This window comes from Ylistrum balloti, unplaced genomic scaffold, assembly GCF_031769215.1.
Source record: "Ylistrum balloti isolate Yb309-2 unplaced genomic scaffold, AGI_CSIRO_Ybal_v1 Utg370086, whole genome shotgun sequence".
Taxonomy (NCBI): Eukaryota; Metazoa; Mollusca; class Bivalvia; order Pectinida; family Pectinidae; genus Ylistrum; species Ylistrum balloti.
Window position 1 is genome coordinate 394,064 of NW_026782120.1, and position 14,547 is coordinate 408,610.

The 14,547-nt window shown below is 38.1% G+C and overlaps 1 protein-coding gene across 1 annotated transcript in view; it reads left to right on the top strand.

Moving 5' to 3' along the window:
* The first annotated feature begins 10,594 nt into the window (after positions 1-10,594).
* The window catches only part of LOC132549893 (zinc metalloproteinase dpy-31-like), a 41,568-nt gene continuing 37,615 nt past the window's right edge, over positions 10,595-14,547 (top strand). Inside the window, exon 1 of the mRNA XM_060213867.1 lies at positions 10,595-10,744. Coding sequence (XP_060069850.1) covers positions 10,595-10,744 — 150 coding nt within the window. The remainder of the gene's footprint in view (positions 10,745-14,547) is intronic.

A 14,547-nucleotide genomic window follows, 5' to 3' on the forward strand; every position in this document is an offset into this window, starting at 1 on the left:
AGGTGGTTAATTGCGCATGCGCAGAGAAATGCTATTTCCTTGTGGAGGTGTTACTTAATCATCCTTTGCAATTTAAATATGTGGGGTTTTCAAAGTTCGTATTCAGTACTTTTGTAAGCGACACTGCGCGTGCGCCATTCTGTCATATTTTTACAAGCAACATGTGTTTTTGATAACGTGTTAAATCCTATTTCTTTGTATAATTGCCATACTAGTCTTCAAATGTCTAAAGTGATACATCAGACTAAGATAATGCTAAGCTTATCTAACTGGCGATTTCATAATTTATATATTAACTAAAACTTTAATTATCACAGGTGTATCACAATACTTTACAAGTGTACTTGTACAAGTGTATCACAATACTATACAAGTGTACTTGGGCAGGTGTATCACAATACTATACAGGTGTACTTGTACTGGTGTATCACAATACTATACAGGTGTACTTGTACAGGTGTATCACAATACTATACAGTTGTACTTGCACAGGTGTATCACAATACTATACAGGTGTACTTGTACAGGTGTATCACAATACTATACAGGTGTAAATACAATATGGGTTCAGTGATAAGTACAATGTTAATAGGACAGATCACCATGCACTGACCTCACTGCTGTTTACGTCATGTGTAACGATGTTAATCCATCAATGTTCGTTGTTCTATATTTTGACATGTGTACTTCAGGTCGTGTCTTCTGGAGACTTTGTCAATGACTTGCTGTTTTAATTGTAACAACTGAATCGGTGTTGTGTCATTTTCCGTGATATCCTCTAAACATTTTCTTTTATCTCCATGACAACTGCTCCATCAAATGGTTGTGATAGTCATCCTATGATGTATTACCTAGAATCACACCGAGATTATATATCCTCATACAATAGCTTTGTATGAATATGTTTTAAACGATCTTCTTAAAAGATAAAAATAAAATCTTCATGAATCTGAAAACGATTTCCAAATGCAATATTGAGTATTGAATTTCTCCGGTTGTTGGGTATTCTGATCTCCAAGAGTTACTTCCCTTCGTTTCTCTCTGTCAGTATTGTATAACGATAAATTTGACTGCCGATGAGGGCCGAGAATGCCTTTTTTAAACAACAAATATCTGACTGCTAGCAACAAATATCTGACGGCTAACAACAGATATTTGCCGGCTAACAACTGATATCTGACGGCTAACAACAGATATTTGACGGCTAACAACAAATATCTGACGGCTAACAACAAACATCTGACGGCTAACAACTGATATCTGACGGCTAACAACAGATATTTGCCGGCCAACAACAGATATCTGACGGCTAACAACAAATATCTGACTGCTAGCAACAAATATCTGACGGCTAACAACAGAATTTTGCCGGCTAACAAAAAATATCTGACGGCTAACAACAGATATCTGACGACTAACAACAGATATCTGACAGTTAACAACAAATATCTGACGGCTATCAACTGATATCTGACGGCTAACAACTGATATCTGACGGCTAACAACAGATATCTGACGGCTAACAACAAATATCTGACGGCTATCAACTGATATCTGACGGCTAACAACTGATATCTGACGGCTAACAACTGATATCTGACGGCTAACAACTGATATCTGACGGCTAACAACTGATATCTGACGGCTAACAACTGATATCTGACGGCTAACAACTGATATCTGACGGCTAACAACAAACATCTGACAGTTAACAACAAATATCTGACAGTTAACAACAAATATCTGACGGCTATCAACAAATATCTGACGGCTAACAACTGATATCTGACGGCTAACAACAAATATCTGACAGTTAACAACAAATATCTGACGGCTAACAACAGATATCTGACGGTTAACAACAAATATCTGACGGCTAACAACAAATATCTGACGGCTAACAACAAATATCTGACGGCTAACAACTGATATCTGACGGCTAACAAAAAATATCTGACGGCTAACAAAAAATATCTGACGGCTAACAACTGATATCTGACGGCTAACAACTGATATCTGACGGCTAACAACAAATATCTGACGGCTAACAACAAATATCTGACGGCTAACAACAAATATCTGACGGCTAACAACAAATATCTGACGGCTAACAACTGATATCTGACGGCTAACAACTGATATCTGACGGCTAACAACTGATATCTGACGGCTAACAACTGATATCTGACGGCTAACAACAAATATCTGACAGTTAACAACAAACATCTGACGGCTAACAACAAATATCTGACGGCTAACAACTGATATCTGACGGCTAACAACTGATATCTGACGGCTAACAACTGATATCTGACGGCTAACAACTGATATCTGACGGCTAACAACTGATATCTGACGGCTAACAACAAATATCTGACGGCTAACAACAAATATCTGACGGCTAACAACAAATATCTGACGGCTAACAACTGATATCTGACGGCTAACAACAAATATCTGACGGCTAACAACAAATATCTGACGGCTAACAACTGATATCTGACGGCTAACAACAGATATCTGACGGCTAACAACAAATATCTGACGGCTAACAACTGATATCTGACGGCTAACAACTGATATCTGACGGCTAACAACAGATATCTGACGGCTAACAACAAATATCTGACGGCTAACAACAAATATCTGACGGCTAACAACAAATATCTGACGGCTAACAACAGATATCTGACGGCTAACAACAAATATCTGACGGCTAACAACAAATATCTGACGGCTAACAACTGATATCTGACGGCTAACAACTGATATCTGACGGCTAACAACAAATATCTGACGGCTAACAACTGATATCTGACGGCTAACAACTGATATCTGACGGCTAACAACTGATATCTGACGGCTAACAACAAATATCTGACGGCTAACAACAAATATCTGACGGCTAACAACTGATATCTGACGGCTAACAACTGATATCTGACGGCTAACAACTGATATCTGACGGCTAACAACTGATATCTGACGGCTAACAACAGATATCTGACGGCTAACAACAAATATCTGACGGCTAACAACTGATATCTGACGGATATCTAACGGCTAACAACTGATATCTGACGGCTAACAACAAATATCTGACGGCTATCAACTGATATCTGACGGCTAACAACTGATATCTGACGGCTATCAACTGATATCTGACGGCTAACAACTGATATCTGACGGCTAACAACAGATATCTGACGGCTAACAACTGATATCTGACGGCTAACAACAAATATCTGACGGCTAACAACTGATATCTGACGGCTAACAACAAATATCTGACGGCTAACAACTGATATCTGACGGCTAACAACTGATATCTGACGGCTAACAACTGATATCTGACGGCTAACAACTGATATCTGACGGCTAACAACTGATATCTGACGGCTAACAACTGATATCTGACGGCTAACAACTGATATCTGACGGCTAACAACAGATATTTGACGGCTAACAACAAATATCTGACAGTTAACAACAAACATCTGACGGCTAACAACTGATATCTGACGGCTAACAACAAATATCTGACGGCTAACAACAAATATCTGACGGCTAACAACAAATATCTGACGGCTAACAACAAATATCTGACGGCTAACAACAAATATCTGACGGCTAACAACTGATATCTGACGGCTAACAACTGATATCTGACGGCTAACAACAGATATCTGACAGCTTACAACAAATATCTGACGGCTAACAAAAAATATCTGACGGCTAACAAAAAATATCTGACGGCTAACAACAAATATCTGACGGCTAACAACTGATATCTGACGGCTAACAACTGATATCTGACGGCTAACAACAAATATCTGACGGCTAACAACTGATATCTGACGGCTAACAACTGATATCTGACGGCTAACAACTGATATCTGACGGCTAACAACAAATATCTGACGGCTAACAACTGATATCTGACGGCTAACAACTGATATCTGACGGCTAACAACTGATATCTGACGGCTAACAACTGATATCTGACGGCTAACAACAAATATCTGACGGCTAACAACTGATATCTGACGGCTAACAACTGATATCTGACGGCTAACAACAAACATCTGACGGCTAACAACTGATATCTGACGGCTAACAACTGATATCTGACGGCTAACAACAAATATCTGACGGCTAACAACTGATATCTGACGGCTAACAACAAATATCTGACGGCTAACAACTGATATCTGACGGCTAACAACTGATATCTGACGGCTAACAACAAATATCTGACGGCTAACAACAAATATCTGACGGCTAACAACTGATATCTGACGGCTAACAACTGATATCTGACGGCTAACAACAAATATCTGACGGCTAACAACTGATATCTGCTAACAACAAATATCTGACGGCTAACAACTGATATCTGACGGCAAATATCTGACGGCTAACAACAAATATCTGACGGCTAACAACTGATATCTGACGGCCAACAACAAATATCTGACGGCTAACAACAAATATCTGACGGCTATCAACTGATATCTGACGGATATCTGAAGGCTAACAACAGATATCTGACGGCTAACAACTGATATCTGACGGCTAACAACAAATATCTGACGGCTAACAACAAATATCTGACGGCTAACAACTGATATCTGACGGCTAACAACTGATATCTGACGGCTAACAACAAATATCTGACGGCTAACAACTGATATCTGACGGCTAACAACAAATATCTGACGGCTAACAACTGATATCTGACGGCTAACAACTGATATCTGACGGCTAACAACTGATATCTGACGGCTAACAACAAATATCTGACGGCTAACAACTGATATCTGACGGCTAACAACAAATATCTGACGGCTATCAACTGATATCTGACGGCTAACAACTGATATCTGACGGCTAACAACAAACATCTGACGGCTAACAACAAATATCTGACGACTAACAACAAATATCTGACGGCTATCAACAAACATCTGACGGCTAACAACAGATATCTGACGGCTAACAACAAATATCTGACGGCTAACAACAAATATCTGACGGCTATCTGACGGCTAACAACAGATATCTGACGGCTAACAACTGATATCTGACGGCTAACAACAAATATCTGACGGCTAACAACTGATATCTGACGGCTAACAACAAATATCTGACGGCTAACAACAAATATCTGACGGCTAACAACAAATATCTGACGGCTAACAACTGATATCTGACGACTAACAACTGATATCTGACGGCTAACAACAAACATCTGACGGCTAACAACTGATATCTGACGGCTAACAACTGATATCTGACGGCTAACAACAAATATCTGAGCTAACAACAAATATCTGACGGCTAACAACTGACGGCTAACAATAGATATCTGACGGCTAACAACTGATATCTGACGGCTAACAACAAATATCTGACGGCTAACAACTGATATCTGACGGCTAACAACTGATATCTGACGGCTAACAAAAAATATCTGACGGCTAACAACTGATATCTGACGGCTAACAACAAATATCTGACGGCTAACAACTGATATCTGACGGCTAACAACAGATATCTGACGGCTAACAACAAATATCTGACGGCTAACAACAAATATCTGACGACTAACAACAAATATCTGACGGCTAACAACAAATATCTGACGGCTAACAACAAATATCTGACGGCTAACAACTGATATCTGACGGCTAACAACAGATATCTGACGGCTAACAACAAACATCTGACGGCTAACAACAAACATCTGACGACTAACAACAAATATCTGACGACTAACAACAAATATCTGACGGCTATCAACAAATATCTGACGGCTAACAACTGATATCTGACGGCTAACAACAAATATCTGACGGCTAACAAAAAATATCTGACGGCTAACAACAAATATCTGACGGCTAACAACAAATATCTGACGGCTAACAACAAATATCTGACGGCTAACAACTGATATCTGACGGCTAACAACTGATATCTGACGGCTAACAACAAATATCTGACGGCTAACAACTGATATCTGACGGCTAACAACTGATATCTGACGGCTAACAACAAATATCTGACGGCAAATATCTGAAGGCTAACAACTGATATCTGACGGCTAACAACAAATATCTGACGGCTAACAACTGATATCTGACGGCTAACAAAAAATATCTGACGGCTAACAACTGATATCTGACGGCTAACAACTGATATCTGACGGCTAACAACAAATATCTGACGGCTAACAACTGATATCTGACGGCTAACAACTGATATCTGACGGCTAACAACAAATATCTGACGGCTAACAACTGATATCTGACGGCTAACAACAAATATCTGACGGCTAACAAATATCTGACGGCTAACAACAGATATCTGACGGCTAACAACAAATATCTGACGGCTAACAACAAATATCTGACGGCTAACAACAGCAAATATCTGACGGCTAACAACAAATATCTGACGGCTATCAACTGATATCTGACGGCTAACAAAAAATATCTGACGGCTAACAACTGATATCTGACGGCTAACAACAAATATCTGACGGCTAACAACAAATATCTGACGGCTAACAACAAATATCTGACGGCTAACAACAGATATCTGACGGCTAACAACAAATATCTGACGGCTAACAACAGATATCTGACGGCTAACAACAAATATCTGACGGCTAACAACAAATATCTGACGGCTAACAACAAATATCTGACGGCTAACAACAGATATCTGACGGCTAACAACAAATATCTGACGGCTAACAACAGATATCTGACGGCTAACAACAAATATCTGACGGCTAACAACTGATATCTGACGGCCAACAACAAATATCTGACGGCCAACAACTGATATCTGACGGCAAATGTCTGACGGCTAACAACTGATATCTGACGGCTAACAACAAATATCTGACGGCAAATATCTGACGGCTAACAACAAATATCTGACGGCTATCAACTGATATCTGACGGCTAACAAAAAATATCTGACGGCTAACAACTGATATCTGACGGCTAACAACTGATATCTGACGGCTAACAACAAATATCTGACGGCTAACAACAAATATCTGACGGCTAACAACTGATATCTGACGGCTAACAACAGATATCTGACGGCTAACAACAAACATCTGACGGCTAACAACTGATATCTGACGGCTAACAACAAATATCTGACGGCTAACAACTGATATCTGACGGCTAACAACTGATATCTGACGGCTAACAACAAATATCTGACGGCTAACAACTGATATCTGACGGCTAACAACAAATATCTGACGGCTAACAACAAATATCTGACGGCTAACAACAGATATCTGACGGCTAACAACTGATATCTGACGGCTAACAACAGATGTCTGACGGCTAACAACAGATGTCTGACGGCTAACAACAAATATCTGACGGCTAACAACTGATATTTGCCTGCTTTGGTCGGTTATTATTGGGTTCTTAAAATGTCACGATCGTGACTCGTGAGCAAAGTTAAACAAGTGGCTATCCTTGAGTATAAGCGTCCATTTTGATTGAAAAAACCCTCCACTGACCTGGTTGCCTTGCCCTGACATATTGTAACCATCATCTTTTCTTATAATGTTACTTTCTTTGAAGACAAACTTTTGTGAAGTCTAATTCAGACAAGCTTTACCACAGCCGCCGTTGTGAAATAGAAATTCGGTCTTAAAAAACTCTTAATGATTAAGTGATGCAGAACAAAGATGGTTACACTCAAACTATTGGGACACAGCAAGGAAAGTAATGACATTTGATTATTTCTTTTATAGATATGATGAATGTTACCTGGTTAATGACAGATTGACACATACCAGCAGATACTCGTGTATCGTGGCTTTTGTCCTCAAACCATGAAAACCACACATCTTAACTGTCAAAATGAAAGATGACACAAACAAACCATTACTTGTTTGATGATATCGGAAGGGAGACAACTCACTAATACATATCCATCGTTCAATTTTATGTTTATATTTGTATTAGTGAATTAAAAGTAAATCTGGTAGATATGACAGACGGTGTAGGTCTGTTGTGTGGGGTATAACTCAAGTGGTATACTGGTTATCAAACGTTTGTCATATCGGGCATGCTCGCTGCTGAATACGGAGACAAGAGTTATCTTTCTTGCTATGCTTTGTTTATCGTTATTGCCATAGCAACACCACGGATTTTACTTTGTTGGTCCGTCGGATATCTCTCGATCAATATAATCGGATACATTATTTACATTGACCAAAATGTTTTTAATGTAAATACACTGCTGTATATATAGTGAGATACCTTATTACATGTATTGGTGATCTGTAGCAAATCTTCCATGAAACCCTAGAAGATTCCTTGTACTGGGCTTATTCGATAAATACGGTTCTATTCTAGAACTCATGATAAAGCATTACATAGTCGATTTTAAATGAGTTTCCATTTCATACACGATCTTACGAAACGAGTCATAGAAGTTACGAGCCTTTACGAGCCCTGGCGAGCAAAACTTGCAATTGATATTTAGCCTAAATCTCTTACGAAATGAAAAGTAGTTTAAGGAAATCTTTGTCATATAACTCAGAAAACCATTTTGATAAGTTACTAAGTGAAAGCAAAAAAATCAGTTCATTTTTTAAAATCAATTTTGGTACAAAAATAAATAAGACAATACGAACAAACTTCCTTTCACACACATGCCTACTTGTATCATCATCATCATCATCATCATCATCATCATCACAAATTTTCAGGTCATGAGCGAATTCAACTCAGCCACTTGTTCTGATTTTCAAATGGTTCATGATCTCCGCTTCTCACTATGAACGTCGTTTGCGCATGGTTCAAAGAAACTTAGACAAAAATTCTCATTTATTTATTGAGATTCAGAGACAATATCTTGTAGATGGTTGCTACGTAATGTGTGAGTCAACCTGCCACCATTATGACCGCACGCACGACCACACGCACGTGTCAAATGGGCAGGAGTAATGACGATCAAAGTTTTCGGTAGTTCAATTCGATTAATTCGAAATAAATGTGAAGGGACCCTCCCCTGTGGAATGTTAGGAGACAAAATGCACATTTTTTCTTGATTAATATGTGGATATAATCGCGTGAGGGCGGTACGTGACTTAAGACATTGGTTACTATGGTGAGGTAAGTCAAACATATATTACCTGAGATCATGGCCATTAAGGATTATTGTTATACTGATATTTGTCATTTGTTTCATCCCTAATAACATTCCAGTAAAACGACACCAAAGCGGTTACAACAAACGTCATATCCTAATTATATTGACGAAAACACCATTAAACACGGCAGAAATGTGTTGTCATATGTAATGAAACAGCCGGATAACATGAGAAATTTCATCATACACCCCGAAACACCTTTGATACATGTATCAGACAAATGTCCCATGCCTAAATTTCTCCAGTGCATGCTTACGTAATGCATATACTGCCCTTAGTAAGAGGAGTGTTTGTCTCCAGACAACTTCTGATAACATAAGTACGTGCCCCGTGTTGATTTTATCGGAGGACAATAAAATTCGAAATTTTCTGAAATAAATTACGTAATGTGGATTTCCATTGGTCGATCATTATCTAAATGTAAATAAGTGCAAAAACAAAATCCCCCTCGGATTGTACATATATTTAAAACCGATCCCGATATAGTTGTTTTGTTCGTTTCTGTAGTAAATGCATTAAAACTATGAAATAATTCTCAAAAACTTCTGATTTCAGATAACTGCTTGATCTATCATTATTAAATGACAAATGTTTACGAAAAGTTATACATCGAGACGTTTAAAATGATTTTCTGATATTAAATAAAACAAAAATGACTGTGTTTAACTCCCCCCCCCCTCTCTCTCTCTCTCTCTCTTTACCCCTTTTTAGTCATTCACTCCACGCCCACGTAGAAAAAAATGAATAAAGAAAATATGTTTAAATCAGCAATATTGCATGTACATGTAAAGGATATGTTTTTTCTGCCATATCACGTGCAGTCGATTAGAACGTCCCTAATGACATCCATCTCACAATCATAAAGCGATTGAAATTATAATAATTCATTAAGGTTTCCAGTGTGTTTCAACGTGACCTTACAGAGGGGCGTGTCGTGAAGTACATCGTCTAGATTGTCTGTATAGTAGATACACACATCACTCAGGTGTAATAAACACTGTCTACCACCAATAATTAAAGAATGTGCCTTCAGGTAATATACAAGTGTCAGGGCATGCGCCAAATTCCACTTCCGGTACTTGACTTATGATTGATGCCATGGGGTAGATGTATATAATGATAAAAATCAAACGAAACGCACACCCGTCGGCACACATATATATATAGAGAGAGAGAGGTTTAGACAACGTGTTCTGGTATATTGTCTTATGTGTGCTAACTACACATTCACCTGTCAACAGTAACTATCTGTGCTTCGCTTCATTAAATATTTATATCTTTCTGTAAAACAGACAGGTATATGTTTATATACCTTTTCAGACTGTATGCTCCACAAAGTTTATCATAAATGATAAACTTTGTCCGAAGAAGTCGAATTTTCTTCACATACAATTGACAATGTATTTCCTCTTTACATATTTTTGGATATTAATGTCAGTTCGGTTTGGGATTTTTCTTATACTCGTACAATCATCAGAGGAGTTCCCACTACACGACGCTCGGCACAACCTGACGGGAGAGGAGTATGACCCGGAGGATGCTAAATACGTAAGTGTTACATAATAATCACTCTCACGTGCCATCACGTGATACTGTGCGCACGTGGCCTCAGTTTTATACATAAATGTAAGTTATTATGAAGTACAATGTTCACGTGCTCAAATGACGTAAAACAGGTATACATTTATGTACTATAGCATACGCACGTGGTCACTTATGATACAAAAGATGTGTGTTTCTGGAATTACATGTATCACGCGCAAGTGTCCTTAAATGTACCGAAAGTGCCATCACGTGCAAAAGTATATACAATGAATGTTAATTATTGTAAAACGGTAACGTTCATTTCAAATGGCACGCGCACATGCTTTTGTAACTACTTTACTTTGCGCACACTTAAAGTTTACTGTAAATTGTAACTGTAAAGTCATACAGGTGAAGAGCTGCGATGTTTACTTTCTTCGTACTGTTGTCATAGTCTCATGTTGTTGATCTTAAGAATAACAAATAAATAGACTTAGTTGTTTTGTGACATTTGAACGTTTTGAAAGGTTTGGGTTCATCAGCGTGCATAGGAGATACATTACAGGGTATTCAATATATATATATATAAAGAGCCGGAAATTCACAGTTCATGATGTAGATGTCATTTCCATAAAATCATATTAATTGTGTACAAAGCTTAAATCATATCCCAAATGTAACGTTGTTATAATTTATGAGTAATATTTTAACAAAATATTAAATGAGATATCAAGCTAAGCGCTTGACCGCGCGTGAGAATATGCACACACCACACGCGTGTCATGAAGAACATCAGGGGTTGTTACACTATGTAAGCGAGGAGACCTGATGTCGGATATGTAATGTCAACATGTCATCAGGTATACGATGTATATGTGTGGATTATATAGTCTGAATCACATTTGAATAACTAACAACCTTTCTTATAAATCCTATATAAACCCTGATCACTATGACCCACAGTGATACAACCACAGTTGCCGTATCTTCTGATCAAAGGTTTACTTTGTGAGTGATGATTGAAGCAAAACTGCGGGATTACAAAGGGACTATTAATTTCACTTATGACACAGACTCGCATGTGTAAAACAGAAAGATGAAGAACAATGATCAAACATTAACACTCGGTAAATCCGCAACAATGTTTGAATATCCTTCGATGTTTTTTTTGCGTCTATTTATTGGCTCAGTGCTTTAACCTGTGGTATATCTTATTAGAAACTGGAACAACGGAACAGACGTGTCTGGTATTGAGTAGATAAATTCTTGTCGTCTGTCCTCATTCACAAGCTTCTTGAACAAGTACAATTCTTCTGGTCTGTTCTGCTGCAAATTGAACATTTCTAATCCTAATTCCTAATGAGTTTATCTAATAAATATGTCAAACTATTTTGGGGACATCCATGAAATAAAAAACACATTATTTGGTTTTGGTAATTATTTATATTTTTTATTCCCATTTAGTTTGACATGCCAAAGTAGAAACCTAAGATTGTTAAAACGTTAGGAATAAAAGTATAGACCACATCACTTATCATTTTTCCAACATAGGGGTTTTCTATAACAAGAGCCCGGTGTCACTGTTTACTTCGTGTTTTCGCGACACATACGTATGACATAAGATCACATGTGATGTCCATTTTACAACGATATTTGCATACATAATGACAGAAATGCTAATACTTCTAAATGTATACATATGTATCTGATATAGAGTTAAAGCAGATACACATGGCTAGGCCCAGTATGACAGTCAGGCTTCCTACAGACATCAACACGGGAATTGTCTGTTTCTAAGATTTCATCCAATATCGTGTCGAAATAACATTTATCTAAATCGTAATTTTATATATCTCATACTGTTTTGCTCGTGGATACAAAACGTTTTGCTTAATACTGTTGAACACTATGGTTTGTGTACTAGTAGTTAAGGCTGTATGCTACCTTTTTGTGACCGACAGAGATGTTTGCTTTCTTTCTCCAGATGAATGCTACAGTGATATAATATGACGAATTAAGATTGTAAACGTAAACATGTATGCTATCTTTTTACGACATGGCAATTTAAGAATGTACAGTGTGTATGCTAGCTATTAGAGACATGACAATTTATAAGTGTACAGTGTATATGCTAGCTTTTAGAGACATGACAATTTATAAGTGTACAGTGTGTATGCTAGCTTTTAGAGATATGACAATTTATAAGTGTACAGTGTATATGCTAACTTTTAGAAACATGACAATTTATAAGTGCACAGTGTGTATGCTAGCTTTTAGAGACATGACAATTTATAAGTGTACAGTGTGTATGCTAGCTTTCAAATCATCCATTATGAATTCTGATCCAGCACCTAAAACACATAACAAGCACGCGTTTTTTTTTATTGAGAATCAGATGGATCTTTCCGGCTATCTATTGATCCATCCCATTCATCCCAATTTTAATTCCAATCCCATCTCATCCCTATCCAAATCCCATCCCATCCCAATCCTATCCCATCCAAATCCCATACGCTCCCATCCCATCCATCCCAATCATATCCCATCCCATCCCAATCCCATCCGGTCCAATCCCATACGCTCCCATCCCATCCATCCCAATCATATCCCATCCCAATCCCATCCGGTCCAATCCCATCCGTCCCAATCCTGTCCCAATCCCATCACGTCCCAATCCCAATTTCATCCCATCCCATCCGTCCCAATTCTGTCACATCCCAATCCCAATCCCATCCTAATCGTTATCCCATCCGGGTCCCATCTCATCCCGTCCAATCCGATCCCATCCCGTCCCAACCCAATCCCATCACATCCTGTCCCTTCCCGTCCCATCCTGTCCCATCCGTCCTAATCCCGTCCCATCCCGTCCCACCCGTCACAATCCCAATCCCATCCGGTCCCATCCTTTCCGTGTACCTACCAGCGTACTGTTCTGTGTTGTATAAACCCAACTAAAGGTTTTTATTAAGTCATTTATATGAACTGTAACTACCATTGGTTGACAATGGTAAGAAGTTCGTAATCTGCTGAGGTGTTTGGTGACTTGTAGTTTGTGTTGGTATTCATTTAGAAACAAACGTTCGTTATGTTTTGTTGGTGTACATTTTTGAAGCTGAATCTAACGAGCCTATCGTCCATTTCTACTTTATACAAGACGTTTTTATCAGTTTCTTAACAATGTTTTTTGTCTGTTTGTTTTATTTTGGGTTTTTTTGACACAATTTCTGATCATCTTTTTGTCATTTTTTTATCATAGATGGCCAAATCTTTGATTTTCGGCTATAAAATACTAGTATCATATTTACAAAGATAAAATAACTTGAAAAGCAGAAAACAAGTTTGCTGGTGATGTGTACAATTTTATTAAGCATTCTCACAGACTATGTTTGCTATTACCGTTAGCAGAACATCTACAAAAAAACCTAAGATATCAAGAACTTTAAGTCAATTTACTACCTGATACAGACCGAGAAAGGTATATTCTCTGGGACTCGTGGAACGTAACATGATCACCCCTTATTATACACACAGGTACAAACCACATGTCATTTGTATCAGAAAAAAAGTTTTATTTACTCATAATTATCATATATTGTTCTGTAACTAGAAATACATGTTAAACACTGATGTGTTAACTAACAGTCACCACGCTCAAAATGGTACGTGTTTCAGGAATTCGTGGGGAGGACAGGTACTTCTAGACATTTGTCATGGTCTGACTGGACAGTTTGATCAGATATAGTGAGATAACTACTGTTGTTACAGGGAAATCCAGAGTGTAGGGCGAGACCTAATTGTGGTAGGTACCAACCCTGATGTCTAGGAAT